This window comes from Staurois parvus, unplaced genomic scaffold, assembly GCF_062004578.1.
Source record: "Staurois parvus isolate SC_StPar_1 unplaced genomic scaffold, SC_StPar_1.0 ptg000188l, whole genome shotgun sequence".
NCBI lineage: Eukaryota > Metazoa > Chordata > Amphibia > Anura > Ranidae > Staurois > Staurois parvus.
In genome coordinates this window covers 539,844-565,990 of record NW_028317984.1, presented here as the reverse complement: position 1 = coordinate 565,990, position 26,147 = coordinate 539,844, and the positions used below count along the sequence as shown (strand labels likewise).

The 26,147-nt window shown below is 44.1% G+C and overlaps 1 protein-coding gene across 2 annotated transcripts in view; it reads right to left on the bottom strand.

The window, feature by feature from the left end:
• SPDEF (SAM pointed domain containing ETS transcription factor) overlaps positions 1–25,876 on the bottom strand; it is a 45,477-nt gene extending 19,601 nt beyond the window's left edge. The window contains exons 1-2 of one of the 2 annotated variants that reach the window (XM_089677564.1): positions 25,786–25,876; positions 20,741–21,132 (exon numbers count right to left, since the gene is read on the bottom strand). In XM_089677564.1, the coding sequence (XP_089533690.1) occupies positions 20,741–21,107 (367 nt within the window). In that variant the 5' untranslated portion in view covers positions 21,108–21,132; positions 25,786–25,876. Of the gene's footprint in view, positions 1–20,740; positions 21,133–25,338 lie in introns of both variants that reach the window. The other variant, XM_089677563.1, reaches the window with a different exon arrangement.
• Positions 25,877–26,147: the final 271 nt, after the last annotated feature.

Below are 26,147 nucleotides of genomic sequence, written 5' to 3'. Positions count from 1 at the left end.
TTTGTACATTCTTTCTCTTATTAAATGAGGACCAGTAAATGTCAGTGGATGTCTGAAAACATATATTCTAATTTACCTATGTATTGTAACACTATTAGATTATTGAACCTCAAACTAAACTTATTAAAGCTGAAGTTTAGGTATGAATTTTTTGCATAGTTTTCTAAGGCCCCTTTCACACAGATGTTCTGATCGGGTCAACTTGTCCATTTTTCAGGCAGACCCGATCAGAACCTCCATTCTCCTCTATGGATTGCGGGTGGAAACAGACATCCAATCCGATCTGCCAAAAACAGACGGATGAGGGCCATCCCAGTTGCTCCAGGCAATGTCAGTAGTAACAGCAAAGCACATGGTTCTGACGTTTTGCAGGGTAATTAAAGCACACAGTCATTCTCACCAGCCACCTGTTGAGCAGCAGGGAGATCTTTAAGCGCGCCCGGCATGGTTGCTACAGACAATAGCAATAACAGTGTTACTTACTTGGCTCAGTTGTTAGGGTTAACAGCAGGCAGGTTATTATAGGAAAATCCTGGAATTACGAGCCCCTACCTGTAGCACCACCCCCTTAGGAGTTGCTGAAGAATTGGGTCCCCCTATAGTCCTGCACAACCAGGCATCACACATTTTCCATTCAGGCTAGCTTCAGGAGACAGAAAACCATTCCCTGGGCTTTGTTATGAAGTTTTATTGGGTATATAGAACTTGGATAGGGTAAGCAGTGTATGGGATGCCCAAGGGTAAGGTAAGCAGTGTATGGGATGCCCAAGAGTAAGGTAAGCAGTGTACGGGATGCCCAAGGGTAAGGTAAGCAGTGTACGGGATGCCCAAGGGTAAGGTAAGCAGTGTACGGGATGCCCAAGGGTAAGGTAAGCAGTGTACGGGATGCCCAAGGGTAAGGTAAGCAGTGTACGGGATGCCCAAGGGTAAGGTAAGCAGTGTATGGGATGCCCAAGGGTACTGGTAACAAAGGACAAAACTTCCTGAAATATATTACAAGTCTTTACACAGAAATCCTCTTCTAGCAGAGCTCTCCAGCCTCTCCTAGTGTATCAACCCAGACCCCAGATAAATCCTGTTCTTTATCCAGCTTGTCTGGAGGAATCCCCAGGCAAGGTAAATGTAACAGTCCCGAGTGTAGAGCTAGTCAAGTTCCCCATCCAAATGCTCTATCACCTTTCTGGCCCAGGGGGTGTAGGAGTACTCACTGAGTCCTTCTCCTGTGCTGCTGTTGAGTAGGTTGCTGCTACCAGGCCTATCAGCTGGGCCGTTCCTTCCCTGCCACCAGGTGTTCTTCTCATAGGGGGCCAGTGAAGTTCACAGCTTTCTTCCCTTCAAGATCCCTCTGCTTGGAAGTGAGCCCCTTCCAGCCTTCTGCATCTCAGGCTCACTTCTCCATCTTCCACGTGCACCCTCTCCTGCTTCTGAGCTGGCTCCAAAACTTTTAAGGTTGGCCCAGCCCCTTGCCAAGCCTTCTGTTGGGGATTGGCTGAGGTCAATGTTTTTACTATCTCCTGGCCACCCACTTAAAATTTAAAATATAGTCAAAGGAAGCTGTTTACATGCCACAGCTGCAATGTTTTCAGGTAATTTAATGCATCACTGCCTGTCAAATGCAGCCCTCCAAGTCAATGACCTGGCTCCACATTGCAGCACCTCCTGTATGAATTGGCAATCGCCAAAAACAACAGGCATTCAAGAGGTGGCAGGATTGCCTCCTGAACATGTGGCAGCAAGCTGCACTCTGAAAAGCTATCCACTATGGATGGCTTTTCAGAGCATTGGCTAGTGTGAACGAAGCCACATACAGAAAATGTGATACTGGGCAGATCACCAGTTAATGGAAAAAAGGCTAAAAAAATAATGCTGCCAACAAATTTAAGAATTGATAAACTGTGTTACATTACATCTCATTTTTGGGTTAAAAAACACTTTAAAGTGTTACTAAACCCAGGACCCTGCATTCACTATATCTGGTCTCCCACAGTACACAGAACATGGAAATGCAATTATTTAAAAAAATATAAACTGCTAAATACCTTTTCTCATCAGCAGTTATAGCAGACTTCTGACTTAAAGCTTGTAGGAGGAGTTTTCATTTTGCTCTAGGAGGATGCAGGACCCCTGGCCCTCTGTCTGGACAGTGCTGATTGGCCCTGTGCTGATCACATGCACTCTCCCAAGAAAACAAAAACACCTCTCTAGCAATACACACCAAACTGAGCATGTACACAGTGTCTCCACACGATATGTCCTATCAGTTCTTCATGAAGGTTCTGAAATGAGGAAGCAAAACACTGTCTCTACGAAGATGTACTCCCCTATACAGAGACACAGTCATTATTGGGGAAATGATCAGGGACACTACAGGTAATACTGGTGACTAGTTTCTTGCCCTTTGACTGCTTTTTTCTTGGCACAACTTCCAGAGATCAATTTCCTCTTTGGGTAAATGGGAATCTGATAACCTGTGTTTGGTGTGTGTTTGAAAGACATGTCAAATGCAGGAAAGTAACGCCTATCTCCATGAGCCTTTACAATGCAATCAGACAAGTCACAATGGGAAGTAAAAGTTATTTAATCCTGTATATAAATGTAAAAAAGAATAAATAATATATCCAAACACAGACAGCTGCTTAATTACATACATATTAACATTAGCCTATTACTTTCTCACCCCATCTAGAAAAACTCGCTTTCCCACTTAACTGCTTTGAATATTCTGTGTCTGGAGGCAACAAAACTGTTTCTACCCCTGAGAAATAACTGAAATGTACTCATTTAATAGCAAAGTACATTTACTGGTGACTGCAGTTCATATACAGAATACACTTTTTATGAATATTCCACAATCCACACAATCAGCTAGTTTATTTTATTCTCATAATTAATAATTTATTCCCTGTTAAGGAAGTCGTTGAGTGACATGTGAATGTATAAACTTACATCTTAGTAAAAAGTGTGTGATTTTAGTGTAGTATGTTTATTTTACACTAGCAAAGGGCCCACTCCAAAACTGGGGATACACTATTACAAACAATGCAAAAGAAGTGTCTTAGCAGGCAGCATATGTAATTCAGGGAGTATGGCAGTAGGTAGTGTGTGCAGAAGAGGAGTGCAGGGGGTATAACAGTAGGTACCCATATGGAAGACAAATATATCTGAAATATATTTCAAAAATATTCTTCCCAAATATATTGACATATATTTGAAATGCTACAATTTTGGCTATATTCAATACATTTCAAAATATATTTCAATATATATATATATATATATATATACTGTATGTCTTTAAAAATCTACATTTTTGGAATGCATTTACAAATATATATATATAAAAATATATGTTAAAATGACTTTTTTATATGTTAAAAAAAATCTGAAGAATATATTTTTAAAAAATATATTTTTAAAAATATATATATTTTTTAAATATATTCTTCAGATTTTTTTTAACATAATTGTAGCATTTCAAATACTGTATATGTCAATATATTTGGTAAGAATATTTTTTAAATATATTTAAAATATATTTTTCTTCCATGTGGGTAGTGTGTACAGGAGAGGAGTGCAGGGGGTATGACAGCAGGTAGCGTGCGCAGGGGAGGAGTGCAGGGGGCATGACAGTAGGTAGCGTGCGCAGGGGAGGAGTGCAGGGGGCATGACAGTAGGTAGCGTGCGCAGGGGAGGAGTGCAGGGGGCATGACAGCAGGTAGCGTGCGCAGGGGAGGAGTGCAGGGGGCATGACAGCAGGTAGCGTGCGCAGGAGAAGAGTGCAGGGGGCATGAGAGCAGGTAGCGTGCGCAGGAGAAGAGTGCAGGGGGCATGAGAGCAGGTAGCGTGCGCAGGGGAGGAGTGCAGGGGGCATGACAGCAGGTAGCGTGCGCAGGGGAGGAGTGCAGGGGGCATGACAGCAGGTAGCGTGCGCAGGAGAAGAGTGCAGGGGGCATGACAGCAGGTAGCGTGCGCAGGAGAAGAGTGCAGGGGGCATGACAGCAGGTAGCGTGCGCAGGAGAAGAGTGCAGGGGGCATGACAGCAGGTAGCGTGCGCAGGAGAAGAGTGCAGGGGGCATGACAGCAGGTAGCGTGCGCAGGGGAGGAGTGCAGGGGGCATGACAGCAGGTAGCGTGCGCAGGAGAAGAGTGCAGGGGGCATGACAGCAGGTAGCGTGCGCAGGAGAAGAGTGCAGGGGGCATGACAGCAGGTAGCGTGCGCAGGAGAAGAAAGCAGGGGGCATGACAGCAGGTAGCGTGCGCAGGGGAGGAGTGCAGGGGGCATGAGAGCAGGTAGCGTGCGCAGGGGAGGAGTGCAGGGGGCATGAGAGCAGGTAGCGTGCGCAGGAGAAGAGTGCAGGGGGCATGAGAGCAGGTAGCGTGCGCAGGAGAAGAGTGCAGGGGGCATGACAGCAGGTAGCGTGCGCAGGGGAGGAGTGCAGGGGGCATGAGAGCAGGTAGCGTGCGCAGGAGAAGAGTGCAGGGGGCATGAGAGCAGGTAGCGTGCGCAGGAGAAGAGTGCAGGGGGCATGAGAGCAGGTAGCGTGCGCAGGAGAAGAGTGCAGGGGGCATGAGAGCAGGTAGCGTGCGCAGGAGAAGAGTGCAGGGGGCATGACAGCAGGTAGCGTGCGCAGGAGAAGAAAGCAGGGGGCATGACAGCAGGTAGCGTGCGCAGGGGAGGAGTGCAGGGGGCATGAGAGCAGGTAGCGTGCGCAGGGGAGGAGTGCAGGGGGCATGAGAGCAGGTAGCGTGCGCAGGAGAAGAGTGCAGGGGGCATGAGAGCAGGTAGCGTGCGCAGGAGAAGAGTGCAGGGGGCATGAGAGCAGGTAGCGTGCGCAGGAGAAGAGTGCAGGGGGCATGACAGCAGGTAGCGTGTGCAGGAGAAGAAAGCAGGGGGCATGACAGCAGGTAGCGTGCGCAGGGGAGGAGTGCAGGGGGCATGAGAGCAGGTAGCGTGCGCAGGGGAGGAGTGCAGGGGGCATGAGAGCAGGTAGCGTGCGCAGGAGAAGAGTGCAGGGGGCATGACAGCAGGTAGCGTGCACAGGAGAAGAGTGCAGGGGGCATGAGAGCAGGTAGCGTGTGCAGGGGAGGAGTGCAGGGGGCATGACAGCAGGTAGCGTGCGCAGGGGAGGAGTGCAGGGGGCATGACAGCAGGTAGCGTGCGCAGAAGAGTGCAGGGGGCATGAGAGCAGGTAGCGTGCGCAGGAGAAGAGTGCAGGGGACATGACAGCAGGTAGCGTGCGCAGGAAAAGAGTGCAGGGGGCATGACAGCAGGTAGCGTGCGCAGGGGAGGAGTGCAGGGGGCATGACAGCAGGTAGCGTGCGCAGGAGAAGAGTGCAGGGGGCATGACAGCAGGTAGCGTGCACAGGAGAAGAGTGCAGGGGGCATGACAGCAGGTAGCTTGCGCAGGGGAGGAGTGCAGGGGGCATGACAGCAGGTAGCGTGCGCAGGGGAGGAGTGCAGGGGTCATGACAGCAGGTAGCGTGCGCAGGGGAGGAGTGCAGGGGGCATGACAGCAGGTAGCGTGTGCAGGGGAGGAGTGCAGGGGGCATGACAGCAGGTAGCGTGCACAGGAGAAGAGTGCAGGGGGCATGACAGCAGGTAGCGTGCGCAGGAGAGGAGTGCAGGGGGCATGACAGCAGGTAGTGTGTGCAGGAGAAGAGTGGGGAGTGCCTAGGGCAGTACAAGAGGTAAATAAAGGCATTATTTGTTGGAGAGGAGGGTATGACAAGCAGGCACTATATACAGAAGAGGTGTACAGAAGGTATGACAAGGGGAAGCATGTGCGGATAGAGTCAGGAGTGTGGAGTGTTTGACAGTAGGGAGTATGAACAGAAGATGAGTGCAGAAGGTATGACAGGGGAAGCATTTGTAAGAGTGAGGGACAGTACAAGTATGATAGACAGCAGTGTAGTCTAAAGAGGAGTGTGGAGGGTATGACTCAGGGCTAGATCTAGCATTTCTGATGTGGGGGTGCAGTAAAAATATCAGGGGTCACTGCTGACAGGGCAGAGGACAGGGGTCACTGTTTGCAGGACAGAGGACAGCGGCACAGCTACTTCTCCCATCCCTGCACACCACACAGTCTGGGCACAGGCAGCAGAGTGCCTCCTCCCCACACAATACAAAACTGAGATCAATATAATGTCAGTCAAGGACAGTGTAGTGTCAGGCTAGGGCAGTATAAAGTCAAACTAGGGTGGTAAAGTATGACAGCAGGCAGTATTTGCAGAAGGAGTGTGTGTGGAGGATATGACAGCAGGCAGTATCTGCAGGAGTGTGGAGGATATGACAGCAGGCAGTATCTGCAGGAGGAGTGTGTGTGGAGGATATGACAGCAGGCAGTATTTGCAGGAGGAGTGTGGAGGATATGACAGCAGGCAGTATTTTCAGAAGGAGTGTGGAGGATATGACAGCAGGCAGTATTTGCAGGAGTGTGGAGGATAAGACAGCAGGCAGTATCTGCAGGAGGAGTGTGGAGGATAAGACAGCAGGCAGTATCTGCAGGAGGAGTGTGGAGGATAAGACAGCAGGCAGTATCTGCAGGAGGAGTGTGGAGGATAAGACAGCAGGCAGTATCTTCAGGAGGAGTGTGTGTGGAAGATATGACAGCAGGCAGTATTTGCAGGAGGAGTGTGTGTGGAAGATATGACAGCAGGCAGTATTTGCAGGAGGAGTGTGGAGGATATGACAGCAGGCAGTATCTGCAGGAGGAGTGTGGAGGATATGACAGCAGGCAGTATTTGCAGGAGGAGTGTGTGTGGATGATATGAAAGCAGGCAGTATCTACAGGAGAGAAGTGTGAAGGAGGAGTGTAGAGGATATGACAGCAGGCAGTATTTGCAGGAGAGAAGAGTGAAGGAGGAGTGTGGAGGATATGACAGCAGGCAGTATTTGCAGGAGAGAAGTGTGAAGGAGGAGTGGGCAGTATGTACAGAGAATGGCCCACACAGGCACTGAGATATTTATTGTGGGGAAGCAGAAAGAATGTTACATATATTTATGCTCTTGCAGTAGATTAAAACGTAGGGTAAGTGTAGGGTAAGTAAATGCTTTAAAGGCCACTACAGAAAAGTGAACCTGTTATTTTGGCAAGCATGGACAAGATACAGGTTCACTTTATAGAAGCTTTTATCATTCTTAATCAAGCTTCAGTCTCGCTGGAAGCTTAAAAAGCTCGATAAAAGCTCAATAGAGAGACATCAGTGTAAAACTGCCTCACCAATCCGCTGATATTCACCCTCCCAGCTATTCCCTGCTGCTCCTTCCTCTGTCACAGTCACCAAGTGTAATATTACATTAAAGTAATCTTTAGTTCTAAACATAAAATAAAGTGCAGCGCTTAACATATATAGATAATGACATGTATTCAATCAGTTCGATCAATAAAAAGTCCTCCTCAATTAGGTGACAGAGATTAGGTGCTCAAGTATGCAGGTGACTTAGGTATTCAGGTGACTTGGTTCAGGTATCCATGCACGAAAGTGATAAAGCAATGCGCACTCACCAGACCCGCATAAAATATGCGCCTTTGTGTATAAATGATCCAGATGTCATCCGATACTGGGTGGTCCTCCCTCAGCTGTGTATGAGGCTGATGATCCTCTCCACTTAGGGGTCCCCCTGGTGTTGGACGTTAAAGGATCTGGTCTGGGTCCCTCCGGTGTATCCAGGAGCAGGTCTGCAAATTAGAGTGCTCCCCCTCCTTGCTGTTCCTTCACATGTGTGTTTCTCTGTGCTCACCTATTGGTGAGCACAGAGAAACACACATGTGAAGGAACAGCAAGGAGGGGGAGCACTCTAATTTGCAGACCTGCTCCTGGATACACCGGAGGGACCCAGACCAGATCCTTTAACGTCCAACACCAGGGGGACCCCTAAGTGGAGAGGATCATCAGCCTCATACACAGCTGAGGGATGACCACCCAGTATCGGATGACATCTGGATCATTTATACACAAAGGCGCATATTTTATGCGGGTCTGGTGAGTGCGCATTGCTTTATCACTTTCGTGCACGGATACCTGAACCAAGTCACCTGAATACCTAAGTCACCTGCATACTTGAGCACCTAATCTCTGTCACCTAATTGAGGAGGACTTTTTATTGATCGAACTGATTGAATACATGTCATTATCTATATATGTTTAGCGCTGCACTTTATTTTATGTTTAGTAAGGTCTTCTAGGGGTTATTGGTACCTCATTCGTGCATAGCAGCTTTACAATTGTTTAGTACTAAGGCGCTTCTCTCCAGTCACTTTCAAATCTTTAGTTCTAGGCTAGCAGGGTTGCATATGAGTCTTAATGGTTCTTAACGTAACTTAGGGCTTGTTCACATCATAAGAGCATGAAAACTGATGGGAAAGTTGTGCAGAGACATCAGTTTACTTTAGTTTCTCCTCAGTTTATCTCACTTTTCATGTACGTTGACATCAATTTCCATGCACATCTGTTATGCACAGACTGACTTCACATCCTGTGTCATCATTCTGTCCCCACCATCACTGTCCGCCATTCTGTCCCCACCATCACTGTCCGCCATTCTCTCCCCACCACCACTGTCCACCATTCTATCCCCAACATCACTGTCCACCATTCTGTCCCCAACATCACTGTCCACCATTCTGTCCCCACCATCACTGTCCGCCATTCTGTCCCCACCATCACTGTCCGCCATTCTGTCCCCAACATCACTGTCCGCCATTCTGTCCCCAACATCACTGTCCACCATTCTGTCCCCACCATCACTGTCCACAATTCTGTCCCCACCATCACTGTCCACAATTCTGTCCCTACCATCACTGTCCACCATTCTGTCCCCACCATCACTGTCCACCATTCTGTCCCCACCATCACTGTCCACCATTCTGTCCCCACCATCACTGTCAACCATTCTGTCCCCACCATCACTGTCCACCATTCTGTTCCCCTCATCACTGTCCGCCATTCTGTCCCCACCATCACTGTCTGCCATTCTGTCCCCACCATCACTGTCCGCCATTCTGTCCCCACCATCACTGTCTGCCATTCTGTCCCCACCATCACTGTCCGCCATTCTGTCTCCAGCATCACTGTCCGCCATTCTGTCCCCATCATCACTGTCCCCAATTCTGTTACCCGCATCTCTGTCCCCAATTCTGTTAGCCGCATCTCTGTCCACCATCCATGTCTTTACCATTTCTGTCCATCATCCATGTCCCCCTGATCACATACCACCACTCTGTTCTGCCCTTCACATACTGCCAGTGGATTAGCTACATCTGTGCCCAATAAAGTCTCTTTTATTCTTCTTTTCCACGAAAAAATCCTTTTTCTCAACACCCGTACATTCTGATGCCCATATACCTCAAAAAGAAAAAACTTAACATAGTGTCATACCTTTTTAGAAATCGAAACACACGTGCCCTTAACAGTGCACCATGCACTACTTGTGAAAACACTCAAGCAAACGAGGAAAAAAAAAAAAAAAAAAAAAAAAGAAAAAATATATATATTAACTCTCTATGTGAATATCAGCCTATATTATTAATATAGGTATCCGTGTCACCAAATCTATGACCAGTGTGACAAATACAAATCACATCCACTATGTGAGTCTGTGACACTTATGACACTGCAACTTCGTGACACCACACTTGCAATAAGTGATCAAACACACATCCCCAACCAAAACCGTGATCTCCAACTCCTTGTGTAAGATGGATAATTACCCTCTATAACCACAGACAGGGCTAGATATAGATCTCCTTAGCTGTAGAAATCCATCCAATATTAGGTCCAATAAAGTATTATATCTTCCATTCTCCTCATAAGAAAATCCAAGTTACATATGGTAGATTCAAATAAATGACAGACTTTATTCAACAACTTACATTGCAGTAAGAGTAAAACAGCTTCTCCTCATCAAGGTGTACAAGCAGACAAGCTAGGGAACACAGCTTCTCCTCATCAAGGTGTACATGCAGACAAGCTAGGGAACACTGGCCACATGTTCCCACTTCCAAGATGGCCGCGATCGCACTTCCTGTCAATGTTAATGCGTCTGACGTCACGTGTTCCTGACGCGTTTCGTCACTTCCGGTGACTTTTTGAAAAAGTCACCGGAAGTGACGAAACGCGTCAGGAACATGTGACGTCAGACGCATTAACATTGACAGGAAGTGCGATCGCGGCCATCTTGGAAGTGGGAACATGTGGCCAGTGTTCCCTAGCTTGTCTGCATGTACACCTTGATGAGGAGAAGCTGTGTTCCCTAGCTTGTCTGCTTGTACACCTTGATGAGGAGAAGCTGTTTTACTCTTACTGCAATGTAAGTTGTTGAATAAAGTCTGTCATTTATTTGAATCTACCATATGTAACTTGGATTTTCTTATGAGGAGAATGGAAGATATAATACTTTATTGGACCTAATATTGGATGGATTTCTACAGCTAAGGAGATCTATATCTAGCCCTGTCTGTGGTTATAGAGGGTAATTATCCATCTTACACAAGGAGTTGGAGATCACGGTTTTGGTTGGGGATGTGTGTTTGATCACTTATTGCAAGTGTGGTGTCACGAAGTTGCAGTGTCATAAGTGTCACAGACTCACATAGTGGATGTGATTTGTATTTGTCACACTGGTCATAGATTTGGTGACACGGATACCTATATTAATAATATAGGCTGATATTCACATAGAGAGTTAATATATATATATATATTTTCTTTTTTTTTTTTTTTTTTTCCTCGTTTGCTTGAGTGTTTTCACAAGTAGTGCATGGTGCACTGTTAAGGGCACGTGTGTTTCGATTTCTAAAAAGGTATGACACTATGTTAAGTTTTTTCTTTTTGAGGTATATGGGCATCAGAATGTACGGGTGTTGAGAAAAAGGATTTTTTCGTGGAAAAGAAGAATAAAAGAGACTTTATTGAACATTTGTTTATTGAATATTTGTTTTTAAAAGTGGGGTGTGTTTTGAGATTTTGGACTTTTTTAAGAAAAGTTTTTTATTATTATCTTTAACCTTCAAGGGTGGAGGTAGACTACTTTTCTGGGTTTTTATTTGGTGTGCTTTGTTTTTGAGAAATATACATCTGTGCCCAGCATCTCTGTCCCCCTCGCAGCATACCTCAGCTCTGTTCCCTGCTAGAGCCCTTCCAGAAACTTACTCAAGCTGCAGCATCCCAGCTGGAATCCACGGGGGAGAAGGCAGGCTGTAAGCTCACAGAGCACTGTTCTGCATTCTCTCCCATCTCCTATCACATGGGTGGCATGCAGAGTGCTGTTGTTTTGCTTCTCAAGAGAGAATAAATTCAGTTCCTCTAATCCAGTGGTTCTCAACCTTTCTAATGCCGCGACCCCTTAATACAGTTCCTCATGTTGTGGTGACCCCCAACCATAAAATTATTTTTGTTGCTACTTCATAACTGTAATTTTGCAGTGGGAGGACTAGCGCCCCATCACTGATGTCAGTGGGATGAATAGTGTCCCATCGTTGGTATCAGTGGGAGGAATAGTGCCCCATCGTTGGTGTCAGTGGGAGGAATAGTGCCCCATCGTTGGTATCAGTGGGAGGAATAGTGCCCCATCGTTGGTATCAGTGGGAGGAATAGTTCCCCATCGTTGGTGTCAGTGGGAGGAATAGTGCCCCATCGTTGGTGTCAGTGGGAGGAATAGTGCCCCATCGTTGGTGTCAGTGGGAGGAATAGTGCCCCATCCTTGGTGTCAGTGGGAGGAATAGTGCCCCATCATTGGTGTCAGTGGGAGGAATAGTGTCCCATCATTGGTGTCAGTGGGAGGAATAGTGCCCCATCATTAGTGTCAGTGGGAGGAATAGTGCCCCATCAATGGTGTCAGTGGGAGGAATAGTGCCCCATCATTGGTGTCAGTGGGGGGAATAGTGCCCCATCATTGGTATCAGTGGGGGGAATAGTGCCCCATCATTGGTATCAGTGGGAGGAATAGTGCCCCATCATTGGTATCAGTGGGAGGAATAGTGCCCCATCATTGGTGTCAGTGGGAGGAATAGTGCCCCATCATTGGTGTCAGTGGGAGGAATAGTGCCCCATCATTGGCGTCAGTGGGAGGAATAGTGCCCCATCATTGGCGTCAGTGGGAGGAATAGTGCCCCATCATTGGCGTCAGTGGGAGGAATAGTGCCCCATCATTGGCGTCAGTGGGAGGAATAGTGCCCCATCATTGGCGTCAGTGGGAGGAATAGTGCCCCATCATTGGCGTCAGTGGGAGGAATAGTGCCCCATCATTGGCGTCAGTGGGAGGAATAGTGCCCCATCATTGGCGTCAGTGGGAGGAATAGTGCCCCATCGTTGGTGTCAGTGGGGGGAGGAATAGTGCCCCATCGTTGGTGTCAGTGGGGGGAGGAATAGTGCCCCATCGTTGGTGTCAGTGGGGGGAGGAATAGTGCCCCATCGTTGGTGTCAGTGGGGGGAGGAATAGTGCCCCATCGTTGGTGTCAGTGGGGGGAGGAATAGTGCCCCATTGTTGGTATTAGTGACACAAATGATGGGGCACTATTCCTCCCACTGACACCAATGATACTTACCTTGCTGACCCCTGCTCCAGCCTGGGCTCGCTCTCTCCCTCTCCCATCTACAGCCTGCATACCTGGCTGCAGCAGCAAAATTTGCACTTACCTATCAGCTGTCTTCCTTCTCTGGCCTCTCTCTTCACTCGTTCCTGCAGCTCCCTCGATCTTCTTCGATCTCCGCGCGCTGCCGCTCGGCTCCTCCTCTCCAAGCTCCACCTCCTCGCCGGTGATTGGCCGCCTGTGTGCCTCTCCTGAGCTACAGTTCCGGTGGCCAATCAGCGGCGAGGAGGTGGTGACAGGGGCAGCATATCATCCCGCCCACACATCGCCGGAGACGGGAGCGGTGTCTCGGTTCCTAAGACCATCGGAAATATGTGTTTTCCGATGGTCTTAGGCGACCCCTGGGAAATGGTCGTTCGACCCCCAAAGGGGTTGCGACCCCCAGGTTGAGAACCGCTGCTCTAATCTTTCCTCATAGCTGATCTCCTCCATGCCTCATATCAATTTAGTTGCCCTTCTCTGCACTTTCTTCAGTTCCCCAATGTTCTTTTTGTGAATTGGTGCCCAAAACTGAACTGCATATTCCAGATGAGGTCTTACTAATGATTTGTACAGGGGTAAAATGATATCTCTCTCTCTCTGGAGTCTATACCTCTTTTAATACAAGAGAGGATTTTGCTCGCTTTATAAACCGCAGCTTGGCATTACATGCCATTATCAAGCTTGTGATCTACCAGAACTCCCAGATCCTTCTCCACCATTGATTCCCCCAGTTCTACTCCCCCTAGTATGTATGATGCATGCATATTCTTAGCCCCCAAGTGCATAATCTTACATTTATCAACATTAAACCTCATTTGCAACAAAGTTGCCCAATTAAGCAGTACATTGAGGTCGGCTTGTAAATTGGAGACATCCTGTAAACACGTTATTCCACTGCACAGCTTGGTGTCATCTGCAAAAACTGAAGCAGTATTTTTAATCCCAGACCCTATATCGTTTATAAATATATTAAAAAGTAAGGGTCCCAACACTGAACCTTGGGGTACACCACTAACAACCCTAGACCGTTCAGAGTATGAATCATTAACCACTACTCTCTGAATACGATCTTTTAGCCAGTTTTCTATCTATTTACATATGGATTTTTCCAAGCCCGTAGACTTTACCTTACACATTAGCAGTGTGTGGGGAACTGTGTCAAACGCTTTTGCAAAATCCAAGTATATCACGTCCACCGCCATCCCTCTGTCCAAGGTTTTGCTCACCTCCTCATAAAAAGAAATCAGATTTGTTTGACAACTTCTGTCTTTCATGAATCCATGCTGTCTGTTGCTTAAAATATTTTTTTCCAGCAAGAACTCATCTATGTGGTCTTTTATTAAACTCTCCAGTATCTTCCCAACTATAGAAGTTAAACTAACAGGTCTATAATTACTTGGTAAGGAGTTTGACCCCTTTTAAATATTGGCACCACATTGGCCTTACACCAATCCAGTGGTACTGTGCCAGTCATAAAGAGTCCCTAAAAATGAGAAACAATGGCTTTGAAATGAGAGAGCTCAATTGGGTGTATGCCATCCGGTCCAGGTGCTTTATTCACCTTTATTCTGTCTAAATATTTCTGGATCATATCAATTGTGAGCCAATGTGGATCATCTGGAGCTGTGTCAATACCATGCCCATTATGGACAAGAGCTCCCCCATGCTCCTTTGTATACACAGAGCTGAAGAAGGTATTAAATAAATTTGCCTTCTCTTTGTCCCCAGTCACCCACTCTGGATTATTTTGTAAATAACATAACTAGAAGCACCAAGTCACTAGCAGTGACAGAGGAAATACAGTGGAGGATCAATAAGTGTCGGTGAGACTAGGAAGGGGTTTTACAAAGAAATGGGCATAGTGCCTCTGTAAATTTACAGTCAAATCCCATTAACACCCATAATCAACCCTCCTAGACTAAAGCTAAATCATACTTTAAAGGCAATGTCTAGTTCATTAAATTCATGGTAAAACAAATATAAAAAAAATATATATTGCATATTAATATTTAATAATTTCCAGCCGACAAGGGGAGCTGTAAGCTTTTTTTTACATAATTACCAGGTTAAGCTTTACCGCTTTTATGAACAAAAAAATGTTCATAGGGCTCGGTAGCTCAAGCTCAAGTTACACACACAAGTGAATGTGGAGGAGGGTGGGTACAAGCCGCACTCTGTGTGTCTTATAGATACACGAAAGCAGCTTGGGGGGGAGAATGCACAAGTGCCCCCAGATCAATCAGCTTTAGAAAAAAAAAATCTGAATGTTTAGTATCACTTTAAGGCAAGACTGCTTTGCCATGTCTGAGCATACAGGTGACAGTGGGGAGCTACTGATGCATGTTTGGATCCTTCTCTGTCTAAGGCCTGTTTTAGTGCTGAATACACTGCCCACACACCAAAGTGGGGAAATGTATGAAATTTGGTCGTTTTATCGTGTTTGTATATATTATATACATGGTGCTTGGGTGGGCATTTTCCTTCCACAACACACAGATTTTTATTCTTCCCAACACTAGCAGCAGAAACGTGTGTGTGGTATATACAGTGAATTGGCTCATCGGTTCCTTTTAACCATTCCTCTTTAGGTCATGCCCATTGTTCACCGAAATGCATGCCATTTGCTGTCAACACCAATGCAGCAAGGAAACTTCATCAATGACATAAATGTAGTGGGGAAAATACCCTGACCAGCAGTGTTAAGGGGAAGATTTTCTACTGACCACCAACCTAAGGCAAGCCATACATGGATCTTTTTTTTTTTGATCAACCAGTGGCCTGATCCAAGAAAAAAAAAATAAGCGGATTCCCCTATCCACACAAGCAAGGTGGATGGAGCAATCCTCCCTGCTATGTTATTGTATTCAAACAGCGGGGGACTCCTCCTCAGAATACACTAATCAGCGCTGCAGCTGATTAACTACAGTGCTGTTCAAAGGAAAACTTTCCAACAAGCCGGTCCCAGAAAAGTCGATCATTAGGTCTACTTCTATGGAATGGGAACAACCATAAAGCGATTGAAATTCGTCTGGGTCTGCTGATTTGGCCGAACTTCAATTCATCTATGAACAACTTAAGAATTCACTTCTTTACTGATTACATTGCTGATCAGTGATGAAGTGCCCTCTTACTTTGGTAAAGGACAAAATGACACTGTTCCACTGACTTCCAATGTACATTTACCATTCTGCACAGTGTATACCCAAGAGACACTCCATGTTCTGCTGTATATTACATACTCCTGACCAAAGTCTACAGAGTCTCAACAGTTGCTGGTTGTGAGGTGGTCCCCAACTACTTAATGAAGTGGGCAAAGTTTTTAACACATATTCTGAGGTCAGAAGAACTATGGCATATGTGTGCTTTATAGGCAAAAAATAAGTGGTATGTTATATTTAACCATACCTCTTTAAGGCCCAATTACAGCATGATGAAGCCATGCATATCCAAGCCATGCATATCCTTTGCATGCTAAATTGTTTTCTTTTATGTGCATGCAAAGGGGCTACAACAGTGGTCGGCAACCCCCGGCATGCGTGCCAGATGTGGCACGTCGCCACATTTATGATGGCACACAAGGGAAGCCTGGGACACCTCTCACACTTCAGCAAAGCCTGCTGGAGCCTTCCGCTCGCTTCACAGAAGATAGAATGGCCAGCTCTTTGTCATTTCAATTCCCTGCTGCCTCAGTGCCCACCCTCCTCACTCGGCTTGCCTGCAGCCAACAAAGCTGTATTGAGGATGGCTCAATGCATTGGGTGGTGCATTGCGCTCCCCCAATGGATGCTGTACCCGGCTCAGTGAGCTCCTCCCCCTAACTTCAGACTGTACTCATCAAAGGATATGCTGGACAGCTGCTCCTCGAGTCCCCATACTGCACATAGGTAAAGTTGGATTCTTTTATAGACAAACCCTAATCTTCTGAGTGTTGCTGGCTGTTGCAGCTCTGTGAAACCCTCAGATCAGAATGGCAGCACATCTTCAACAGCCAACCACACACTGGGAAGATTGGGGCGGTGTCTGTAAAAGAATCCAACTTTAGCTGTGTGCAGTATGGGGAGGAAAAGCTCTGATGAGTGCCCCCATCCTATGCTGATGCCAACCTATGCCCTGCTGACGCCATCCTATACCCTGCTGTCTCCACCCTCTGCCCTGTTGTCCCCATCCTCTGACCCCTTGACCCCCATCCTAAGCCCCTTTGACCTCATCCTCCCCGTTGACCTCGTTCTCTGCCTCATTGACCCTGTCCTCTGCCCCACTGATGACTGTCCTATGTCATGCTGACCCCATTCTATGCCCCACTGACCCCATTCTCAACCCTGCAGACCCCTGGCCTCTATTCTGCTCATCCCTGTCCTCTCTCCTATTCACCATGTTCTCTTCCTCGCTGACCTTGTCCTCTGCCCCGCCAACCCTGTCCTATGTCCCATTGACCCCTTTCCTATGCCCCACTGACCCCATACTCTGTCTTGCTGACCCCATCCCTTTCCCTGCTGATCCCATCCTATGCTCTGTTGGCCCCATCCTATGTCCATCCAACCCCATCCTCTGACCCATTGACCCCATCCTCAGCCCCTTTGACTTCATCGTCTCCCTCGTTGACCCCATCCTCTCTCTCATTGACCCTGTCCTCTGCCCCGCTGATGACTGTCCTGTGTGCTGCTGACCCCATCCTATGCCCCACAAACCCCATCCTTGGCTCTGCAGATCCCTGTCCTTTATCCTCTATCCTGCTCATCCCTGTTTCTTCCCTGCTCACCATGTCCTCTGCCCCGCTAACCCTGTCCACTTCCTTGCTGACCTTGTCCTCTGCCCTGCTGACCTTGTCCCCTACCCCTCTGACCCTGTCTTATGTCCCATTGACCCTATGCCCCATTGACCTCATACTCTGCCCCACTGCCCCCTGTCCTCTATGTTACTGACCCTGTCCTCTTCTCTGATTACACTATCTTATGCCCTGAGGGGTGAATGTGCAGGAATTGGGGTGGCCTGAGGTGTGAAGGGGCATAAATTGGGGCTAATTTGGTGTGTGAAGTGGCAGGAAATGGGGCTCATCTGAGTTGTCAAGGGGCAGGAATTGGGATGATCTGAGGTGTGAAAGTGTAGCAAATAAGGCTAATCTGAGATGCGAAGGCGCAGCAATAGGAGTGAACTAAGGGGTGAAGGTGCAGAAATTGGGTTGATCTGAGTTGTGAAGGTGGAGGAATTGGGGTGATCTGAGTTGTGAATGTGGAGGAAATGGGGTGATCTGAGTTGTGATGGGGCAGGAATTGTGGCTGATTTGAGGTGTAAAGGTACAGGAATTGGGGCAATCTGAAGGGTGAATGTGCAGGAATTGGCCTGATCTGAGGTGTGAAGGCGCAGGAATTGTGGCTGATTTGCAGTGAGAATGTGCAGGAATTGGGGTGAATTGAGGGGTGAATTTGCAATAATTGGGGTTGATCTAAGGGGTGAATGTACAGGAATTGGGGTGATCGGAGGTGTGAAGATGCAGGAATTGGGGGGAACTGAGGTGTGAAGGTGAAGGAATTTTGGCTGATTTGAGGTGTGAAGGTACAGGAACTGGGGTTGTCTGAGGGTTAAATGTGCAGGAATTGGGGCTAATCTGATGTGCGAAGGTGCAGGAATTGGGGATGATCTGAGGTGTGTAGGTGCAGAAATTGAGGTGATCTGAGGGGGGAATGTGCAGGAATTGGGGTGAACTGAGGTGTGAAGGAATTGTGGCTGATTTGAGGTGTGAAGGTACAGAAATTGGGGTGATCAGAGGGGTGAATGTGCAGGAATTGGGGTGATCTGAGGTGTGAAGGAATTGGGGTGAACTGAGGTGTGAAGGTGAAGGAATTGTGGCTGATTTCAAGTGTGAAGGTACAGGAATTGGGGTTGCCTGAGGGGTAAATGTGCTGGAATTGGGGCTGATCTGAGGTGTGAAGGTGCAGGAATTGGGGATGATCTGAGGTGTGAAGGCGCGGGAGTTGGGGTGATTTGAGGTGTGAATGTGCAGGAATTGGGGTGACCTGATGTGTGAAGGTACAGGAATTGGGGTGATCTGAGGTGTGAAGGTGCAGGAATTGGGGTGATCTGAGGGGTGAATGTGCAGGAATCGGGGTAACCTGAGGTATGAAGGTGCAGGAATTGGGGTGAACTGAAGTGTGAATGTACAGGAATTAGGGCTGATTTGAGATGTGAAGCGGCAGGAATTGGTCATTTACAACATTTACTTTATAAAACATTTTTTTTTTGTGACTAAGTGTAAGAAGTTGGTATTATTTTTTATGTAGCTGGCACTCTCAGTTTCTTTGGATAAAAATGTTGGCACTCTATGCTCAAAGGGTTGCCTACCCCTGGGCTACAATATGTATTATTATTACATTGTTTCTGCTTACTATGTGATGTTACATTTTTTACTCTCTAAATGTTGCTCAATTCAATATATTTGATTTTATTATAACTATAGGGACCCCCCAAGTTATAACAACAAAGTAGCAAAATAACTGCCTAGAGCTGCGCCAGAACTAACATTGTTAGTTTGCCATTTTTGTTTGGTCACAAAACAATAAGCCTCTATTGAAAGCAATACATTGAATATTTTTAGAGGTATTTTATGTAACTAGCAGTTTACACAGCACTTTACATACTGTACATTCACATCATTCCCTGCCCTCAAATGCACAAACTGCACTTCTCTGAACTGGTAAATGGAAAACATGAGGTGGGCAAATTGCAAGTAGGATGACAATGGGTCTTAAAGCAGTGAATAAGCTCAGTGATCCCATGAGAGATATATCTACTGCTCAAGAGTAAGCTTTGGCTTACATTATCTGAACTACTGAGCTGTTAATTGGTGTAATTTTGGCAAATAGTGGTGCAGCCCAGAATACTAATAGTATTTAGGAACTTGTTTTCTTATCCTTTGATTATCAGCATAATCATGATAAATATATTTTGTGCTTATGTTACAGTGTCCTGTTTGACAGTAACATTATATGCACCTTCTATTTATAGTACATGCTTTTGTATTTCCTCTAAGCACACTTTCATTTTTGGGGTTTTAGACGAGACCTTCTTCAACTTTTGTATTTTAGTTACTAGTGATAGTTGAGAAAAATGCTATATAATTTGGCTTGTTTCAGGTTTTAAAAAGCACTACCTACTTTTCAGGCCTCAGATGACACAAATGAAACTGATAAAAAAAATACTTTGAAAGGAAATCTGTAATGAGAGAAATATGGGAACTGTTAACATTGACCTCCTTCAATGCTTTTTGACCGTATAGTGCAACAACTGTGCAGATCAGTAATGTCATACCTCTTAATGAGCACTGATTTTACGTCAGTGACTCAGAGAACACTAAAAGCATTGTCCATTAAAAATGATAGACAAGGAAACAGTGTTTTTAGCAATGGAGGCCAACAAGAGAGCCCCCAAGCTAACTCAGCATAGGTTTTCTTAATTGTGTCCCTCCCCACCATTAGGTTTTCCTAATCTTCAAGTAGATGTGTCATAATTTACCTTTAGTATATACCATTGGTTAAACTAAGACTGTGGCTTGTCCAGTGACGGTGTATAGTATTAATGTCACTGGTGATGTCAGTGGCAGTTAATCAGTCCCCCCCAGCATCAGCTTGTATCAGATTGCCCATCGCAGTCCCGTTATAAGTTGCTGATCACTGCCCTTAGTAGTATATAAAAAAATAATAAAAATTCCAGTGTATATATATCATAGTTTATAGGCATTATAACTTTCATGTAAACCAATCAATATACACTTATTGGGATTTTTTTTATCAAAGACGTGTAGCAGAATACATCTTGGCCACAATTTATGAAGAAATTAGATTTTTTTTATTTTGTATTGAATATGTTTTATAGCAGAAAGTAAAAAATATAGGTTTTTTGTTTTTTTTTCATTTTTGGTCTTTTTCCCTTTTTTATAATAACCTAGTGGTTATTAAATGCCATCAAAAGAAAGTTATATTTGTATGAAAAAGATTATATACATTTAATTTGGGTACAGCATTGCATGACCACGCAATTACCAGTTCAATTAGTGCACGGCAGTATAGCAAAAAATGGCCTGGTCATAAAGGGAGTAAAATCTTTTAGAACTCGATTTAATCAAGCTGTATAACAATTGACATGTGACTATGCACAAAAAGATTTTCCACTCACCTGCTGATATATTGAGTAGTTTACATGCTGTCTCAATATCTTTTAAGACTTCCCCTACAACCATAGTCTGCATTTGTTCCAAAGAATGGTCCTCTAGGTGTAGTGATGTTTGGTATTCCAGCTCATGATGAAGTCCTTGACTGTCTATAACAGGGCATTGTTCAGGTTCCTTTTGAACTTCTCTTTGTGCACTTGGCAAGAGACTTTTGGGGGCCCAGTTTCCTCCATCGCCACTGTACAACATGTCACAAAATGGCAGGTAGTACCCAGGTGCACCCTCTTCAGGAGGCTTATCCAAGCTAGTGAGTGAGGAATCCTGCAGCTCCAAGTGCGTCACCGTAGGAATGTTCGTTCCACTGCTCCCCATGCCGTAGGACTGTAAGCAGGGATACCTGGAAATCAAATTGTAAACATTCTAATGTCTGCTATAACTTTCCATATTCATCCAAGTTATACTTTGTTTTGCTTTTATTTCTGATTAAATGGTAATATTTCAACACATTTTAGGAGTGAAACAGGACAAACATTAATACATTTGGTGCATCATACCATAGTTCAGAAAACATATTTACATAGCAAAGTGGATTATTTTTAAAGATGTTTATTTTTTAAACTATGCACAGTTCAGGTTTTGCTGGGACTGTGTTCCAGACACACTTGTGTGTTTTACTTGTAGCTTTGGTCTTTCTTATAACCTATAGAAGCCATAATCTATTGGATCCTTCCATATACTAACTCAGGTGTATCTGACAGCAATGTTCAGAGCTCAGTAAATCTGTTTATAGTATCAAATCTCAGTGTATACAGTACCGTATGCGCAAATACTTGCAGGCCTGACATGGCAGCATGTCTCCCGCACTCAGCATCACTTCTCACTTGTGTAACTAGTGTTATTTCCATTCAGGCTGTGTCATTTTTCCCTTTAAGGGGATTTTAATAGTGCTAGGACAGGCTTGTGATCAACCTGGCTGGCTGTCACAGTGATCACGTAATAGGGAGCCTGGCCTACTGGCTCCTGATCTGACAGTGCAGTCACAAAGTTAAGAGCACACAATTCAACACGCTCCTACCAAAAAATATATTCCGGCTGTATGCATATATATGTGGCAGCACGGCATAAGGCCCAACTCTGTGCTGCTACATTCATGCGGGAAGGGGTTAAAGTAAAAATGTGCCCAGACTATGGCAATTAAACTATACACATATACTTTACAAATTGTAAAAGTTAATTAAAATAAGTCATCCCTGACTTATCTAGCTGCTTTTATTATAAAGTTATTCCTTTTCAAAGACCCTCAAGGATCACAACAAAGACTCTGAAGATGGGTTTTAGTCTGTTTCTAACCGTTTGGAAAGACCTGTTGGCTGTTTACATTAGAGGGCTAACATCCTGCCAAGTTCTGTTCTAATAAAAAAGAAAACACCACTGCCTGTGTTGTGAACTTTGAAAATGAATTTCTTCTCAGGTCAACTGCAAAATCTCATAGAAAATGTTAAATATGTAGACTGCCATTATTAACCTTCTGAAAATCAAAGTTGCCATGGTAAAATGCTGTTCTTCTGTTTAAGACCTTTCTAAGACACTAACTTGAACTAGAACTTCTGATACTTGTTCCAGGTCATTTACTCAGAAAGCATTGAAGCCAGAGGATCTGAATGATAGCCAGACAACTAGCATTTTCAGAAGAAGGTTAGCAATGGCAGCTATTATTTCATCTTTGACATGTGTCCCTTAACAGAGCGATTTCATATTTCATACAAGAACCTTTGGTGGACCAGTTCAACTTTTTGCCTACTATTACAATTTACAATTTTTCCCCAAAAAATGAATCTAGGGAAACAAGCAGTGGATAAGAATATGGCAAAGTGGAAGAATGAAGCAACCAAAATGACTGGTTTGCTGTGTAAAATATCAGAACAAAGAGGGTGCATAGTGGGAATAGCAGATATGTTGGCCTTTATCAACCTGTGGATGCAAGGACAGTTGTAACCTTTGTACCCCATACAATTTTAGGAAGTTCACTTTTAGGGCCAGGCAATCATTTTTGGACACACATGTGGATGAAGAGACTGCTGTTGTGCTTTTAATGGATGTAGACATTAATTTTGATATCTTTGCACAAAAGCTACAGATAATTGCTGTGATACACATGAGGGGGGGAGGAGTGATGCAAAGAAAAGAGCAAAGTAAACTTAAATCAGTGGTGAACATCCCTTTTAGATTTTGAGGACATAGCATGTGGCCTTCTGATACTTCTAAAGTGCCATACTTTACAGTTCAAAGGATATCTATGATTATTAGGGTAGCCAAAATGCCACTATAGACGTTTAACATTATCAGTGAAATTATTGTCGTGTAATTAGCTATAAAGACTAGTAAAGCTCAGTGATAAAACACTACCAACAGCACTGTCCTGTTGCAAATTGCAGTCCATCAACTCATTCTTATCTCCAACCCTACAAAAATTAGTACAACAAAGGTAGAAGATAAAATCCTAAGAGATACTCTCTTCTATATTCCAAAAAAACTTAGTGGTAGGATAATTAGCTTTTGTCCTAATTGACCCTAGTATTTTGGTGCCTGTAGAAATATGCTAGAAAAGTTATACTTCAAGCTCCAATAGAGACTGATATTAATATTGAATGTTTACTCTGCAAAACCTTGCAAAAATTACCAGCACTGTGTAAATACAGGTTAAGCAGATAAATCACCAGACATGATTAAAATGATGCCCTGCAAAGCGAGAAGGATAACTAATGTGGTTGAGCAGCATGGCCAAATTAAAAATGCAGGACTGTCACAACCAAACATATCAAGCGACAAATTTTCAAAGAGTGGTAAAGCTTCCTTCTCCAAGTTGAAATTATTTTCAGTGGTTATTTTCTACGATCTTGCTGCATTTATGTGATACTATATTCCCTTCCCTTCCACTACATACTCACTGGGCACAGGGAATGTAGTTATCTGTAGTAACCATTCAAATTTTAGCTCTTGCAAACTTAAAACCTAGAAAAAAATGTTTGCACATTGGTTACTATGAAGCTTTACACATTGCAGAATAAACCTGTGTTACAGATTGTTAATATATCTTGGTTATTTTAATATATCTTCGCTGCGTTTAATGACCTGCTCAATAGTTAAATATACACACAAATGTATTACATGACTGTGTAACTAATATATAAACCACTAACTTACCTAGGATAAATCCAGATTTCTACAAGACATGGAAGCGTATAGTGGTATTGGTTTTACTAAAATACTTTTTAAAAAAATGCATTCTAGACTAACATACTTTCTTGTTAACTAGAATTCATTTGAAATATGCCTGTACCTAAACTATTGCACTGTGAATGAAAAGTATTATACATTCCTTTAAACTAATAGCTGTTTATGTTTTATTAGATTATTTTCAATTCACCAGTCCTATCTCTTTTGCTAATGCTATATACGTTGCTAAGTGGTGTTTAGAACACTGAAATCCCATATATTCCAGTGGATGAACATAGATAAAGACATTTCTAAGCTTGTTAAAGGGACCGTCCCTAGCATAATAAAAGACCTCCCTTTGAAGGAATAAGACCTAAAAGATGGTGACATGAAGTGGCAGCCATGACCATACCAAGGTCAAATGGTTTAGCCTCACAGGATATTTGGTCATATTAACACTTATGTTAGTTCTGTTAGTGAATTCTGTAAATGTTTGCTGAAGTTATCCAATCTGCAGAAAGACAATACAAGGTAAACTAGATATGGCTTCCTTTTGGAAGCAGTAAACTGTACCATGATCTGACCTGTAGATATTACTTATGCTAAGCGCTAAGCCACTGTGCTACCCTATGTCATTTATTTACATCATATTGTACATAAGAGATGTAGCTAGAAAACACACATGTATTCACATACAAAACCATTGCCAATACATTCTGGACACAAAATGCTAAATTTTAAAGCTACAAAATAATAATATACAAGACTATGCCCTTTAGCTGCCTGCTTTCCAAACAAGTCCATTATAAAAATTTTAGAATTTTAAGGTATTTGAAACAGATCATTCTATAAAAAGAGGGAAAATATCACGGGATCCAAACAGTGACATATGATCCATAGAGTGTCACCTGTTTGTGTCATCCCAATTCTCCCAATATGGCTCATTCTTACCACTTAAAAACAGAAGAGATTTCCATGTGGTGTTCAGAAATGCTTCACTGCTTTTGTTTGAGGTAATAGACATATATGCTGGAGTATCTTAAGAGTAAGTGTATGTGAACAGTTGATTGACAGGATATAGAATCTTTGGGTACCAAACTGAAAACTAAGTAACAGTATGCTACAAACCCCAAATATAGTGGCACTGTTTATACCTGATCGCATTCCAGTTAGTATTTTGCTTAGAATGCAGAAAAATAAAACATCAAAAAGACTCAAAAAATCTGCAATATGGAAAAATTTTGCCAGTGAAAGTGACTGCCAAAGATATTAAGAAAAATATAAAATATTTAAAAAACATTGTATCTTATCTAATTGAAGTTCTAATGCGTAAATTGAGGCACTGTTCTTTTTTCTATTTTTTTAAGTTTAAAATGTAGAACATTACCTGTCCAGAAAATGAAGTGCCACCTTGGGATATCACAGTGTCATTTGTATCAAGTCCCAGACAACTCTCTTTCACTTCTGTTTCACGTTCTCTCTCCCAGTGCCTATTCCCTTCTCTCTCTTTCCCTCCTCTTTTTCTTTAAGGCCCTCTCTCCTCCCTCTGTCTCTCGCTGACGATGCTTTAAATCCTGGAAGAGACACGTGTCCCTGGTGCAAAGGATGTCTCTCCTATTTCTTCCTCCTCTCTTCGCTTGCCTGTTTAAATACCTTGCATCTTCCAACTTCTTTCTTTGTTTTTTTTCTTCCTATTCGCTATCTTTAAGACTTTCAATTTCTTTGCTTTTTTTTCTTTTTTCTATTTTTTTTCTTATAACCTTTTCTAGTTATTTTACTGTTTCTATGTTTTTTGTCTGCTTTTAACTAATTTCCTTTCTATAGATGTCTTTACCTCTATCCTTTCTTTTCTGTTTCACCCTCTTTCTTCTTGCTGAAGTCTCCCTGTATTCACCTTCTGTCCTTTTCTTTCTTGTTTCTTATTCTCTTTCTCTCTTCTGTCTAGAGGAATCATCTTAGTTTAGTTTATATAGTGCTGCCCCGTACCTGAGTAAACACACCCTGTATGCTCACATTTAACAGGTGCAGGACCTGCCCGCTTAACTCTTCAGTGACACATTGTGACATGTAGCTAAAAAACTGATAACAACTAAGTGAAGAGCTGGAAATTCCTGTAACTTGTATCTGCTATCCAATGATAATATCTATAATCTCGGTGACATACAGTATACACCGGTATATGTGAATTAACATGTA